The sequence below is a fragment of the Schistocerca piceifrons genome, chromosome 3, assembly GCF_021461385.2.
Source record: "Schistocerca piceifrons isolate TAMUIC-IGC-003096 chromosome 3, iqSchPice1.1, whole genome shotgun sequence".
Taxonomy (NCBI): domain Eukaryota; kingdom Metazoa; phylum Arthropoda; class Insecta; order Orthoptera; family Acrididae; genus Schistocerca; species Schistocerca piceifrons.
In genome coordinates, this window is record NC_060140.1 from 305,068,683 (window position 1) to 305,085,284 (window position 16,602).

At 42.2% G+C, this 16,602-nt stretch overlaps 1 protein-coding gene across 1 annotated transcript in view; it reads right to left on the minus strand.

The window, feature by feature from the left end:
- Window positions 1-728: 728 nt before the first annotated feature.
- Window positions 729-16,602, minus strand: part of LOC124788613 — a 189,039-nt gene continuing 173,165 nt past the window's right edge. The window contains exons 5-6 of the mRNA XM_047255883.1: window positions 6,408-6,475; window positions 729-838 (exon numbers count right to left, since the gene is read on the minus strand). Of these exons, the coding sequence (XP_047111839.1) occupies window positions 729-838; window positions 6,408-6,475 (178 nt within the window). The remainder of the gene's footprint in view (window positions 839-6,407; window positions 6,476-16,602) is intronic.

Below are 16,602 nucleotides of genomic sequence, written 5' to 3' on the forward strand. Positions count from 1 at the left end.
TCCATAGCCAGTCTACATTTTATATCTTCTCTACTTCGACCATCATTAGTTTGCTCCCCTAATAGCAAAACTCCTTTACTACTTTAAGTGTCTCGTTTTCTAATCTAATTCCCTCAGCATCACCTGACTTAATTCGACTACATTCCATTATCCTCGTTTTGCTTTTGTTGATGTTCATCTTATATCCTCCTTTCGAGACACTGTCCATTCCGTTCAAGTGCTCTTCCAAGTCCTTTGCTGTCTCTGACAGAATTACAACGTCATCGGCGAACCTCAAAGTTTTTATTTCTTCTCCATGAATTTTAATATCTACTCCGAATTTTTCTTTTGTTTTTTACTGCTTGCTCAATAGAGTAGGAAATGGAATAGAGTGAGGTCTCGAGGGAGGGGGGAGGGATGGGAGGGGAGAGGTGTTGCCAATACGAGACAGCCATGTTGTGGATTCCATCGCCAACCCCAGATTTCTAGTTCGTTGAATAACTCGTTTATAATCTTGTTCTTTCATACGGAAAGAAAATGAGACAGCCGGCTGCATTTCAGGTGTTCTCCCCTCAGTCTAGTTCGCTCCTCCCAACCGCATACCGACACACGTGACGCGAAACCGCAGACCGTGCAGTAAAGTACGCGCTTCATTTTGTTTGTTGCGGAGGCGTGGCGCAGCGCGCCTGCTGAAATGCATCATTCATGAGGCCGGCGGTCGAGGCGATCTCAGCATTCAGATGAAACTCTTAGGGCTGAGGGGCGCGCTCGGCGGACCTTAATTGAGTTATCGACACGGCGGCCGCGTTATTTGCGCGCTCGCTCTTGACAACACCACCAACACCGCCTCCACTCTGCACTGCGGCCCGAGGCGCGTCCGGCGTCCCGGTTAGCAGAATGCAATTATCGTCGACACACTCTGATCAATACAGCACCGGAGACGAGGCGGGACGAGCTGAGCTGAGCTGAGCTGAGCTGAGGTGAAAGACGTTCCGTCGCGATCACTCAGGCGCGTTTCGTGGCGGGCGGCTAGCGATGTGGGGGCGTCCGAAGCTTGCGTGTAGCCGCGGATGTGACGCGAATGTTTCACCACCGGCGGATGCCAGGTGTTCTTATTAAAAAACATGAACGTGTTGTTGCTGTTGATTATTGGGAATTTACAGCGCAAAACTGTACTGAATAATGACAATGCTGTAATCCTGTTACTCCATTTGGAAGTGAACCTCAATCTTTGGGTTGCGGTTCTTGGGGGGAAAGAGACCAAACTGCGAGGTCATCGGTCTCATCGGATTAGGGAAGGACGGGGAAGGAAGCCGGCCGTGCCCTTTCAGAGGAACCATCCCGGCATTTGCGTGGAGCGATTTAGGGAAATCACGGGGAACCTAAATCAGGATGGCAGGACGCGGGATTGAACCGTCGTCCTCCTTAATGCGAGTCCAATGTGCTAACCACTGCGCCACCTCGCTCGGTAACCTCAATCTGTCTTCTTTCTTAATAATACATAAAATTCTCGTGTCACAGTGTTAGTTGCCGTAGTCCTCCGAAACGGCTCGATCGATTCTGATGAAATTTTGCATGTATATTTGGTAGGTCTGAGAATCGGTCATAATCTATTTTTCATTCCCCTTAATTGATAGGGGTGGTTCACCCGAAAATTTTTTTTCTTATTTTTTGGACAGAACTTTTCATCTTTATTTTTTTATGATCTGGCATTAAAAAATACACTCCACCCTAAATTTTCACCCTTCTACCACCAACCCCTATTTTTAATAGCGATTTTAGTAATTTAATAATTTTCAACCCTGATCGATAACTGATCAGTTATGACTTGATCAGTTATCCCCGCCAAGTGTCTGCCGGTGATTGTCTCACTATTTGATAGATATGTAATTGAAGGAAACGTATCAAAAGCAACGACTCGAATATCCCTCTCTGAATCGTCGTAACAAGACCGAGAAGTTTAAATAGGTAGCACGCGTCATTCGACAAACCGAAATTTGGTCTAGCACACACGCATCGATTTTTATCGTACGGAAATATATCGTACGATGAAATTCCTTTAGTGGAACAAAGAAGTTCCTACGCTCTCCCTTGTCCTCTAAAAGAATTTAATCGTTCAATTCTTTTACGTACTATGAAAATCGATGCGTGTGCGATTGGCCTTATTCATAATGCTGGTGAACACGTTTCGACACGAAATTGCCGCTATGTTTGTATGCTTATGGACGAGCCGTGTACCGGCTGCAATTGTAAAATCCGCGTGATCTACCGTAAAAACGCTAGAACTAATAGTGGCCAATGTACAATCAAAGAATAAATACATTATTACTATACTGTTTTTCATAATTGATTTATTCAATTTGTTCTATTTATGTGTATTTTGTACACAGAACAATGCCAAAAATACGCAAAGGGGCTTCTTTGGGCCGTCAAACACGTAAAGCTGCAGGTATGCGAAATACAAGAGCCCAAAGGACAGAAGGACAAATCCAGCAAGGTAATATTAACGCGCGTGTGAGCATGGCGCAGTTGCGTCAAGCAGAATCAGACAATGTACGATTTGAACGGAATGAACGAATAATACGTTAGTTACTTTTTTCTACCAAAATATTCCCTAGAGATAATTTATATGGCAAAGCAACGTTTGCCGGGTCAGCTACAACATATAAAGATTTTCAGAGGCGGAACGAAGTTCGGCGGGTACAGCTAGTATTCATATAATTCTTGCTGCCACACCCGGAATTCACCAGTTATTCATTTTGCCATTTTTCTATCGAAATGAAAAGAAAAAATTAATTACATCTGTAGTGAGGTATCTAAAAATTTCATTTCCATGTGTTCGTAGGAACACCTCTGAAATTATGAAAACAACTTTCAAAAAAATATACTGTCGGGGGGACAGCTTCTGTACGCTGGGCGCACTGCCTCGCGAGTCTTCAACACGACCTTATAAACGTCTCTATGGCAGTGCCTTCTCATAGTTCCATAGATGTCTATTATTTTCACTTACAGCCGTATGCGCTTCGCAGTTGAAAGCTGCCAAAGTTGCTGCCAGGGTCAGAAATTTCCTTAAGTTGACTTCACCCCATGGGTGTCTTAGTAGTAAAGACTAAACGTACTAAAAATTCATGCGTAATGCGAGAATTTTTAACACATCTCATTGTTTATGACGTCATATCTTCTGAACTATGACAGGCAGGTAGATGGTTCTTTCCCCCATAGCGATTACAGTCCGACAATAAGTGGTATGTGTACCAAATTTGCCGGAAATCGGTCGAGTGGTTTAGAAGACCTGGAACACACATAAACAAAAATATACATCCATTTTTATAATAGGTATGAATCTTCAATCTGGTTTCTGACTTGAAATATACCAGCAGACACTGGTTATGACCCATCAATAACGCAATTTATCTGTAAATTTTAAGTTGCTAAGATGGTAAAACGCAAAGCACAGAGAACTTAGATCGTAATCAATGTAAGCTTTCACGGCCGTTATTGTCTTCACTTAAAACTTCCGTGCTGATAGGCCGTGGTCGAAGTATAAAACTGTCCCCTAAATTTCGTCTCCGACTGCGGGAGAGTTTTATACCTCGACCATGGCCTATCAGCCCGGAAGTTTTAAATGAAGAAAAAATTAGATGGTGGTTACTTGGAATTAATACAACTGACATTAGTATTAGAACATTGACTGAAAACGCTATATTTCACCACTTCAAAGAGTCTTGCAATTGGGCATTACAGGCTAAACACGTACGGAACAAATGTGTGTCATTTGAGGCCAACACTATCCAATAACCTGAAAGTGTTTGGTGCAACCAATCATTTACGACGATGCCGTCTGTGTCGCCGTATATCTTGAAATACTGCATTTGTGACGGTTAGCTTTCAACTAAAAAGTTCTTTCGGAAGATAATTTCAAGCGCTGTTAACGTATCCAAAGGGTGATTCCGTGATCCGTCATGATGCTACAAGAGTTCAGTGCTGATGGAGTAGGGTAAATATATTGTTTTAAGTTATGTGACCCTGGGCCGGTAACGGAACTCGAAAGTTATAAACAAAAAGCGTTTCGACACCTCTACCAGTGAAATAAATGTAGCGGTAGTGTTGTCGGTAAGGTTGTATCGTAGACAACATTCAGACGTGGTAGTATGGACCAAAGCAAGGAAAAAATGTCCAGTCAACATGGATTCTAAAATGCATTCCTTAAGAGCTATGAGCACTGCCTCTAGTGTAATAGGGTGAAAGACATATCTACCTCAGCAAGCTCTTTGATTTCATATTTCTGGCGGAAGGAATATGGGCCAAAACACGAAACAAATGTCCAGTGAACATGTGGTCTAAATCGCATACCTTAAGAAATACGGACCCTTGTTCATTAGAAGAAATGTGTTCCACACTTTCGAAGATGAGCAAGTGCTGCTCATTATTCGTAAGGTGTGAATTACAACAGTTTTTTTCCTTGTTTTCGTCCATACTACTATCATTGAAAATTTGCTACCCTACAATCTTAACAACTACAGTATCGGTGCATGTATTACACTGTCAGAGGTGTCAAAAATACTTTCCTCAGACTGATGCATTTACACTCCCCAGTCATCCCTAAAAGTTCATCATCACGGAATCTCTCTGTACATCTTTGTCACAGAGGGAATTGCAATATCAGTTAAAGAGGGCACCATCTAGCATATGACGATGGTTGAAAAGAGTGTCCCGTATACCCCGTCCGGTCTCCTCATTACGAAATGGAAGAGAGGAAGTCGGCCAAACCACACACAGTGGCTTCACCTTGCTAGGCTTGGCTTATTCCCGCGAAAGGCAACCAGGTTTAAAACTAGAGCGACAGCTTGTTCCTACAAATTGCAGCTCTGAGTTCATCTGAGACGAGAGATTTCTCAAAAGGCCTTGGCAGCAGTAACAGCAGCTTCATTCCCCGACGCAAATGTCATGCACACTCATGATTTCCGCAGGCACCAGCCACGTGAAATTCAGCTTTCTTTGTTAGTTATGTAGACAAAGAAATTAGTATAAAGAGGAGTTCAGCGTTATGCCGTTTCTCTTGATTTACAGATAGCCTTCGACCAGTTCCTTACCGTCGCGTAGAGAAGTAAGAATATATGCGTACAGTACATAAACATATTCAGCTATCTTCAAATGTACCCGTCGGGTAGACCGTTCGCTTGGTGCAAGTCTTTTGAGTTGTCGCCGCTTCGGCGACTTGCATGTCGATGAGGATGAGATGATGATTAAGACAACACAACACCCAGTTCCTAAGCGGAGAAAATCTCCGACCCAGCTGGGAATCGAAACCGGGGCCCTTGGCATGACATTCCGTGGCGCTAACCACTCAGTTACCGGGTCGGATGCGGTATTTAATAATATACCCCTAGCAGGGCTGCTGCGAACACGGCTGCAAAGTCTGTTATTTTAGTATTATATGTACAGGGTCTGTGTGTGACAGGTCTGTACAAAGAAGGTGCAGGCATATTTATGGAACATTCAAAAGAAAGATTAAGCTTTTCATGGACTATAAAGAAGCCTGCTACTTGTGTTGGTTACAGCTGAGCGTGTCCAGAACAGTTTGCAAATCTCCCTCCACCGTCTGCTGTGGCCAAGAGGTAGTCACCTTACAAACGAAAGTCTCTCCATTCAGAACCTGCGTCTGTAAAGAAGACAGGGAAAGAGAAAGAGACAGGCCGATGTTCGTCAGCGACAGCCAGCCAAATCATACTGAGTGGCTTAATCTCGCTGAATTTGTTCCCAGGAGAGGCGACCGCATTTCGTACTAGAGCGACAGAATGTTGCTACGTACAGCAGCGCTGACTTCTCCCTCAGCTTCCCTGTCTGCTGCACACATCGAGTGCTTAGACGGCTGATACGTTACCATCAGTTCAACGTAACAGAAAAAACCTCTGCAGAAGCTACGATATTACTTTGCACATAGGCTACAGTGAATAGTAATTAAACGAAACAACACAATAATTTTAAATCAAAATTTGAGATAATTGTACTAGCTTGAATAGACGCTTTTGAGATGTAGTACCGTAGAAGGACGTTGAAAATTAGGTAAGGAAAGTGGGGACTTTTCGCAAAATCGGCACGGAAAGAAATATGTGGAAAACACTGAGACGAAGAAGAGACAGGCTGACAGGACAGGCGATAAGGCATCACTGAATAACTTCCGTGGTTCCATGGTAGTAGAGAGAGCTGTAGAGGATAAAAACGGTATGGGAACATAGAGATTGGAATACATCCGACAAATAACTAAAGACATTTGGTGTAGTATTACTCTGGGATGGAGAGGTTGGCACGGAAGTGTAAGTCGTGGCGGGTCACACAAACCGGTAGTAGGAATAATGATCCGAAACGGAAAAAAGAGAAAGATGTGGGGAGAGCGAGTGGCTGCAGTGCAGCAGCTAAGTACTCACCAGACTCCTGAAGCTCGATGACGTGGCTGTCCCTCCTGTACAGCGCCAGACACACGTAGCCGCTGCGGCTGCAAATAGAAAATTCTTCTTCAGAAACATTCTCAACATCTTGCGTTGGAAAACTTTAACCGAAAAGGATAGGTGAGACGCACAAAATGCGGCCAAAAAACAATAGATATGTACCCCAGAGGAGTTGCGGACTCATTAATTTGCTGCGTACTGTATTTACATTGTTCCAGCGTGGTCACATGTTTCCAGGCAGATAAAAGTGAATCGCATAGCCGACACCAAATTCTCTGGCATAATGAGCATGTGGAAACCATTCCTGTCACAGGAAACTTATGTAACAAAGTAAAGTTATTCGATAGTTTGTAGTAACTAAGTATATCACGGATGTTGTTAAAAAAATTAGTAGTTTCTATTAGCGCATTTGTGATATTTCTAGCGAAATGTTAATATCATGTTTTCTGACCGTACAAAATTACGTGTATAATACTCTTGTTCGCAGTGTATTCTGAAGTGTCCAAATTTTGTCAGACTGCTACTCATTGGATGTCAAGATACTTTGGCAGGTAGCACGTATAACGTTTCACGTTAACTTTGTGATATGGACGAGTGAACGAGAAGAATCGAGAAACTATGTTTACACAACGACTCTCCAACATCGTGTTGAAAAAGAAGTATCTACAATTGTGACATTCATAGGGTAAATAAAGTGCTTCAACGTCACAAATACGTTTAACTTTTTACGTCTAGATATACATTTTTAGTCCGCAAACCCCCATACTGTGTGGTGGAGGGTATTTAGACTACCACTATCACTTCCCTCCCTTCCAGCCAGCCGGTGTGGTCGAGCGGTTCTAGGCGCTACAGTCTGGAACCGCGCGACCGCTACGGTCGCAGTTTCGAATCCTGCCTCGGGCATGGATGTGTGTGATGTCCTTAGGTTAGTTAGGTTTAACTATTTCTAAGTTCTAGGGGACTGAAGACCTCAGAAGTTAAGTTCCGTAGTGCTCAGAGCCATTTGAATCAATCTCCCTTCCACTTCGGGTAGCGATGGTTCGCGTGAGGAGGGATTGTCGGTAACCCTCTGTGTGAGGTTGTATCTCTCTAATATTACTATCACGAGTGTACGCAGGAGGAACAAATACATTTGTTGACTCTTCTAGGAACACAAGCTCTCGGAACTTTAACTGTAAACCACAACTTGACGCAGAGCGCCTCTCTTGCAGCGATTGTCCTGAAGTTCTTTGATCACCCCTACTAAATGAACCTGTAACGAAAAGCGCAGCTCTTCTTTGTATATTCTCTACTTCCTCTATCAGTGTTATCGGGTATAGATCTTACACAGACTAGAAATGTTCAAGTATTTGTCCGACAAGTGTTTATTACTCCCTTTGTTCATGGACTGCGTTTCTTAAGGATTCTTAAAAATAAATCTGTCTGGCATCTGAATTACCCATGATTAATTCTAGTAATCGTCCCAATTCAAATCACTCCGAACACGTTCTCCTACATATTTTAAATGCCTCCAGTGACTCTTCTGCAGTCGCGCAGTCACACAGTAATGTGTCTTTCGGCCTATTTATGGACAGTACGTTACATTTGTTTATGCTGAGTATCAAAGGTCAGTCCCCGCATCAAACGTCTATCCTTTCAGGTATTTCCGTATATCCTACCATTTTGCAGTGTTGCGACGTCTCTGTACACAACAACATAGTCCGCAAAAGTCCTCACGGAAATTCCGACGTTGTGTATTAGGTCATTTATATTTACTGTGAAAAGTAATTGTTCTTTAATACTCCCTTGGAACATCCCAGAAGCTACTTTTACATATGAAGACCTCTCCATTTGGGACGATGTGCTGTGCTATGTTTGCTAAAAACTCTTCAGTCGGCAGTTGGTCTGATATTACGAACGCTCGTATTTTGTTCGTCAGGCACTCTGTGTGGAAATGTATAGAACGCAACCAGAAGTCAAGGAAAATAGCAACCTTGGTGTCGGTATTTATTGCTTTCTGGGTCTCATAGACGAATAGAAAGAGCTAGATTTCACATGATTGTTGTTTCCGGAACGATGTTGTTTCCTACAGAAGATATTATTGATCTTCAGAAATATCATGTACATGATATTAAAACACGAGTAGTTATACAATGAATATACGATTGCGAAACAGGATTAATCGACTGATAAAATAGGGGGGGGGGGGCATCAGGTTAGACTTTTGGTTTCACGTTGAGGCTGAGGCTATTGGATGAGATATTCAGCGTCACCCATAAGAACTCCTCCCATCCCCCCTCCCCCTCCCCGTGCCAGGTACATTCAAGGTCCCTGCCCCTCTTCTCCTTGGACCAGTAAGAATCAACTTTATCCTCCCTCCTCCATTTACAACTAGAGGAAAGGTGTGAAATGCATCAATTAAAGTCTGTGGACTGTAGTGGAAAGATGGTCGTGAACTATCAGCAGGGTAAAAACAACGTTAAGAATATGGAAAAATCTAGTCAAAGCAATTACACTACCATACTCGCTGAAAATACTAGAAGCTGCATGGGAGTATCGCAGTATGAATAAAGGTTACAGACTGATGCATGCAACTATATCTCATGCCTTAGAAACCGCATTGCATGTATATAAGTTGACCAGGTGATCACGACATTACTTCAGGTTATGAGTCCTAAAACTAACGCACATATTGACAATACTGATAAAATCTTGTCAGGTAAATGATTGTATTGTATTGTATTTTAACCGGGGACCTAGAAACGACGGAGAGGCTCTGTCCCCGCCGCAGCCGCAGTGGTCCACAACCCCACGACGGCTACCGCAGTCCACCCCTCCGCCGCCCCACATCGAACCCAGTGTTACTGTGCGGTTCGGCCCCCAGTGGACCCCCAGGGAACGTCTCACACCAGACGAGTGTAACCCCTATGTTTGCGTGGTAGAGTAATGGTGGTGTACGCGTACGTGGAGATCTTGGTTGTGCAGCAATCGCCGATATAGTTTAGCTGAGGCGAGGCACATGGAAAACCGTCTAAATACCATCCACAGACTGGCCGGCTCACCGGACTTCGACCCAAGTCCGCCGGGCGGATTCGTGCTGGGGACCAGGTGCCCCTTCCCACTCCGGAAAGCCGTGAGTTAGACCGCTCGGCTAACCGGGCGAGCTAGGTAAATGATTGCTCTCTTGTTGACTCGGCTGCAACCAACATATTTAACGGTAAAGATAAATTAATATTCATTCAATAAATATATAATGCAGATATAAACCTTGTTTCTCCACCAATTACTGAGTCATGAGCTGCCACATGCATCAGTACGAATAAAAGCTTGAAATAGCAATAAAAAAACTATTGGTGGTGCCCACTTAATGCGTAGGTCGGATTTCTAAAATAGTGGCTACATTTCTGTCCAGGGCAAAAAAGGAAGACAGACAACGTTCCATTGGCACATACCTAAAGCCAGAGTTCCATAAGCGCAAACTAACGAAATTCTAGGTCCAAATCATTCTCAAAAGTCACTGCAGAAAAGTTTTCAAAGTTTAGACTACGTCACCTAACCCAAAATACACAGAGGCCCCATGTTGAAAATATATTAAGTGTTGCTGATCAACAAACAAGACTATCACAAATCCCCAATACAACAAAATGCAACCACTTCGGCTGATGTGAAATCTAAGTGTACACAGGATTAAAATGTTCCAGAAGGTTTACTATCAAAAAACGTGGAAATCACAAGTCGATGGCCAAATACTTAAAAATATTTCCCATACGCTTGTGAGGTGACTTACTGCTGCTGATACATCCTGTCTCTTCCAGCTCTCAACCCCAACTGACTACCCACGACAGACTACCAAAAAGTCAAAAAGTGCCTCCATGCGAAAATTGCCACTGTTTGTAAACTTTCATTGACAAGAGCCAAACTCACATACTTCTGACTTCCAAAATTATACTTAAAACTGAAAATTTAATGTTATATTCACATATTATGTATCAATTTGGACGTTAATTTCCTCAATTTTCTAATGCTGGTCACAGACCTGTAACTCAAATGGATTGTTCACAAATAATGCTATTGCCCATGTAGAAGCTAGTTTTTGTCGTCATGCTATCAATAAAAATATAAAATTAAAATCAATTACACTCATACATCAATGATAATATCTATTTATTACTGCTGCCGCTACATTCACTATTTCGTCTCTTATGTAAGAGAACAAATTTTAATGATCAGAATGTACATAACATCCTGCAATTTAAAGTAAGTAATATTATAAAAATCTCCTGTAACGGTTCGATAGCGCTAACTGAGGCCTATCCATAGACGCTATTTAGTAAGAATCGCTTAAGGCACTATTGAGATATTAATTGTTTAAGGTCATTTTACACATAAAATATTTCAGTTAAATACTACACTTCTTAGCTACAGCACGTTTTCACTCACGCATTCATCTAAATTTTGTCTTTGTACCCATTTTACTGGCTTCTTTGAACTTGTTGCGTTTAGTCTTTACTATAATTAATCTCATTTGATGTTTACTCTATTCAGTTAAGTCGGCCTTGGTGGTTACTTTTCCAATTCGACATTAACAGCTGGATTCCTCCAACCTCGCAGCCTTAGCCATCGGCCAGCTGACCTACACTCTACTTCCCTCACAGTCAGAGCTCTGCCGCTCACCGTAACCTCAAAGAGTGTCACTGCCTAGTGACGTTACTGCAAAGCTAGCGTGGCCCGGCCTGGCACTCTACAGTTGTCAAAACTGCCCTTACTGTTATCACAATGCTCGCCGATGCGGCTGCTCAACATCACAACTGGCCGAGCGAAAATGGCCATGTCTGTTTTTAAAAAAGACTCTTTTAACAATCTCCGGGATATACCGTCTAGAAAGATTCGTATGATGTCATTAATTTATAGACTTTGTATTGTCAGGGTATCATACTATATGGTGTCATTAATTATTACACTCTGTATTGTCAGAGTATCCCAAATCATAAATTTTGTTACTATTTGCTAAGATTGAAGTTGTTTTTTTGAGCATAGCACTGTGGCATTTATTAACACTTACAGTCTCTGCAAGACTATTTGTCGTTAAATAGTGTGTTTTGGGAATTGGTTAACATTGTATTTACACAAATCTTAAGAGAGAGTGTGGGTGTTTGGAAAATCGGTAAACTTGCAACAAATTAACTCAAAATTATAAAATAGCAATTTATTTACAGGGGAAGGTGTTAACTGTACTTACAAATTTTATTCTGCTTGGAAAGGGGGGGGGGCGCGTGGAGGGGCTGTTAGGGGGGCTGCACTCACCTGTCATAAATGACGATCCTTCCACTACAGTGCACAGATCACGAATGACATATCCCACCCATTTCCTCTAATTACAAAATGAGGAAGAGGGAGGGTGAGCTTGATTCTTATTGGTCCAGACGGAGGAGGGGGGAGGGTGACCTTGAATGCACCACTTGGAAGTGCGTCGGAAGGTCAAGAGGAGAAGGGGCTGGAGTATGTAGACAGGTTGCATGTTCCACTGCGTGACCTTGAAATACAATTCGCCAAAATCATTCAGGTGTAACTGGACACTGGTAGTGCTGGTATCCCTCTATCAGACGGTGAAAGTGGATACGACGAGTTGGGGATCGTTTGCCCAGAGATATAGGTATATGGTTATGCGCGTATTTTCAGTGACCCCTCCTGAAAACCCATGTTTCTTTCCCACCATTAGGAATGTTTCGCTCCTCCAGCAACCTTTGATACATTTCTGCCAGAAGACGAGTGTGTTGTTTTTGGTACTCTACGTAGGATCTTATTCGTACCGTGTCAGTACAGCCACCTATCAACTGTTGAGCGATTTGAGTTGCTTTTCTGTGCCACGATCTCTTACTTCGATAGCGTTCATTTTGACATTTTTATGACTGTTGAAAGGAGGTACTACAGTGCTTTCTTCCTCAGTGAAACAGTTTTGGTAAAAGACGTTTAGTATTTCGTCTTTCATTATGTTAATATCCGTTTCGATGCAATTACGATCACAGAGTTTCTGAACTGGTAGCTTCAATCCATTTGCTGATTTAACACAAGACCAAAACTTCTTTAGTTTTTCTATCAAATCGTTAGGTAACACTTTACTTTCATTCCAAAAAATGGTAATTATGTTTGAGAACAAAACATGTAGCATAATTTTACAAATTATTGATGTCGGAGATTAAGCACTTAACTACGTTTTGTCTGAAGGCACTTCTTGAAAACGGAAATGACATGTGATTATTTATTTTCACTCTGTGATATAACTGTTGCTGCAGCCTCCTTCCATAAACTTCTGTAAAAAGAGCAGAAAGTTCTGTTAGAAGGCCTGTACAGAGTCTTACTGCTGAACAATTTCAGTTGATTTTGTATTCCACAATGACTTGTCTCTATATCTGTCATTTCAGCATACACGCAGTGATAGGAAGAGCAACGACATTACAATCCTCTCCCATTAAACGAATTTATTCTCTCTGTCACCTTACGTTTTGGTGGTTGTATGGTCAATGAACGACTGAATAGTTGATTTAGAACACCATATTGACCAAAGCTTCTTTGAAATTTTAGTCGGAGTGGATGGCAGAATCTTTGTTTCGATTGCACTGAAAGCATCGCTAATACGTTTTGGTTTCATTCAGTTTCCATTAAGGAACCGTTTTCCTTTTTGCATATAGCGAGTTATAGAGACTTTCCTGGGAAATTTCCTTTCCTTGTCGCGTGTTTCTACACTCTTGTAAGAGGACATATTCATCAAGCATGAAGATTATTATTGCAAGATATCACGATAAAAACTACCAACGAAAGCAAAGACTAACTGAGACATTAAAAATAGGCCCCTCAACAAGTGTTCAAACTACTCAACAGTTACGCTATAAGAGAAGTAGACTACTCCAATACTGAGACACATATTACAAACACGAAAAATGATCATTATCTTCGGCGTCTCTTTGAATACACTGAATGTGATACTACGAAAAGATTGATTCATGTCTGTGAAAGTCAAGTTTACTAGGTCATGGAATATACTAGGAAGATGAAATTACTACAATGATTATTATAACGACAGAAAAAATATGTTACTGCCAGTGGGATATAAGGGTGTTGGTAACCATTCCATCATAACGCCCACTGCACTCGCATCTCACTGAAGAAAAAGGCATATTAGCTTTTACTCATAGCATTTTATAGACAAGTAAACGTATTGTGCGACCTTTAAATTAGTCGTCTGATATGCATTCTATATACTGAATAAACTTGAACACTGTGGCATCGTATCTTGTTTTGTTTAAAACAGTTTATCGCCTACAGAACTTTATTCAGCGCCTGTACAGAAGGTTCTAGAAGTGCTCAGAGTCACAGAGAAAGCAAATCGACTCGCCGTTTAATGCCACTCAAGGCACCCATCCCACTGCATGCGCTATATAAACCTCTCATTCCGTTTGCTCATGAGGTTCATGAAATCCAATGGAAACGTCTGTGAAAGAAGCAAAGAAGATACGCAAGAGAGTATCGAGTTCATTCTGCTTTGCTACAAGAAGGGACATTCTTGGCAAGTAAGTGTGGGTGTTTCTCTTCCAGCTTGGTAACGTAAGTCATTACATAGCATCAATAATTCAACTAGCCACATGAACGATCTGATATGGCTAACCAAATTCAAGGACACACCCAAATTTCGCAGAATGTAAGGGGGAAGAGGTGCCAGAACAGTTCTACTACTCTTGAATCCCTTACTGCTGTGTCTGATGTGAACCAATCGGCGCATGTTCGGAGCTATACAAGACTTTGACTCGGACCAGACGCAACAACTGTCAGTGAGAGACGTTTCCATCAGAAGTTGGTCGCCTCTAGCCCTACTGCTATCTTGAAACAGGCAATGAATGCCTGCAGATGATGTCTCACAATCGGCAGCATGAAAAGTCTTGCAAGGTCAACTCATAAATGTTCGTCTGGCAATAATTAGTATGTCTGAAAGTAACAACTAACAGCCGGGAAAGGCTCCTTGAGGCAATTATTAATATAATAGGAACATTTATGTTTCCCATTTAATAATAAAATGTGGTAGAAATATGTTAATTGTTTCAGAATTATAACTGCAATCTTTTTAGCTGTGGTCCAGAACAGGATAAAGTATAATATTTTCGTGCATATAATCATTGTATTTGTAATTTATTGCAAATACCATAGTCAAGTGCATAGTTTGTCATTAATAACTGTTCCTCATAAATCCACAGTTATTTGAATTAGCACAAATTGTAGCATAGGGTTTAGGTGGAGTGGGACTTGAGCTAGGGATTTTTCAGATGTGGGCTTATTTTACCAATAACATGTATTAAAAATGTAAGTACATTTCACAATGAATTACAAGAGGAGAATATTAAACAATAAAGACAACTCAAAATTATATTCTTCAACTCCAACTTTAATCAAATTGGGGAACCATAACATAACAAATAAATAAACACTCCCTACAAAAGATGATAAAACAAACCTAGTATAAGATGCAGTCATAGTGACACATCAAGGGAGCACCAACAAGAACAAGATTACATATCAAAGTATTTGCACTGTTTGCGAATAGACGTGACACGTGAACATCATTGAACACAATAAAATAAACGTACAATATTACTGTCACTTCTGAATAAGAACAACAAATACAAGCAGTTGAATCACACTTTCTGACCTTAGACTACACAATCGGATGTCAACGCCATACCGGAGAACAAAGGAGTAATAACATCCACCCATACTTATACTAGCCAATACATCAACCAATTACTCTCTACTGCTAACACTACACTCAAAAGTGCTACAAAACCACCTGTGCTACAAGTCACGCAATTTTCCATACTTAAATGTATATACAATACTGACCATGCTGTCAGCGTAACAAGAGAAAGAAATTCACAGAACTCTCGTTTCGAGAAACGTCAACAAACACTAGCAGTCTGTAAGTAAACAGCCTAAAAACACACTAGACTGTGCTCACAAGCTAGACGTGCATTATATAAACATAATGAACCGTCGCCCTCATAAAAACATTGTCGCTCTTCACTATATATTGTACTCGGCCCACCACATGTCAACTGACAGAGAAAAAATGCTCTCCTAGTGCCCCGGGTCCACTGTAGCCACACATCTCGTATCGTGCAGGGGTTTCCGTCCTCTCTCGCCACGTAGGAAGGACACCGATCACACACATGATCTGCGGTGTCCACAACTACTCGGCCGCGCCCGCGTCGACTGTTTATTATTCAAATAGCTCAGCACCATGGTGCACCAGCTCCGAGCCGACGCTTTTGGCTGCTGGCCACCAACTCTTTCCGCATCGCTGCATCTTTACAGATCCAACTGCGGCCTTCTGGGACGCTTTAGGCCTGCAACGCCCATCCTAAATGAGTCGCAGCAGTGCCCAGATGTGCAAGTTCCCCATCCAGCCTGCCTGGCCCTAGCCGGCCAGAGTGGCCGAGCGGTTCTAGGCTCTACAGTTTGTAACCGCGTGACTGCTACGGTCGCAGGTTCGAATCCTGCCTCGGGCAAGGATGTGTGTGATGTCCTTAGGTTAGTTAGGTTTAAGTAGTTCTAAGTTCTAGGGGACTGATGACCACAGCCGGCCGGTGTGGCCGTGCGGTTCTAAGCACGTCAGTTTGGAACCGCGTGACTGCTACGGTCGCAGGTTCGTATCCTGCCTCGGGCATTATTGTGTGTGATGTCATTAGGTTAGTTAAGTTTAAGTAGTTCTAAATTCTAGGGGACTAATGACCTCAGTAGTTAAGTCCCATAGTGGTCAGAGCCATTTTGATGACCACAGCAGTTAAGTCCCATAGTGCTCAGAGCCATTTGAACCATTTTTTTGCCTGACCCTATCTCCGCCGCAACTATTAAAGTACACGGAGACACAATACATGTGTACTGAATCACTGTGGTGCAGGCAGGCCAACTAGGGTTTCCGCAATGTTTGCAAGTTTAATGGGACAAGCTCAGTCTGCTGTACGTTACGCACACACACATGGTTCACATGGTTCTGAGCACTACAGAACTTAACTTCTGAGGTCATCAGTTCCCTAGAACTTAGAACTACTTAGCTAAGCTAAGGACATCACACACATCCATGCCCGAGGCAGGACTCGAACCTGAGACCGTAGCGGTCGCACGGTTGCAGACTGTAGCGCCTAGAACC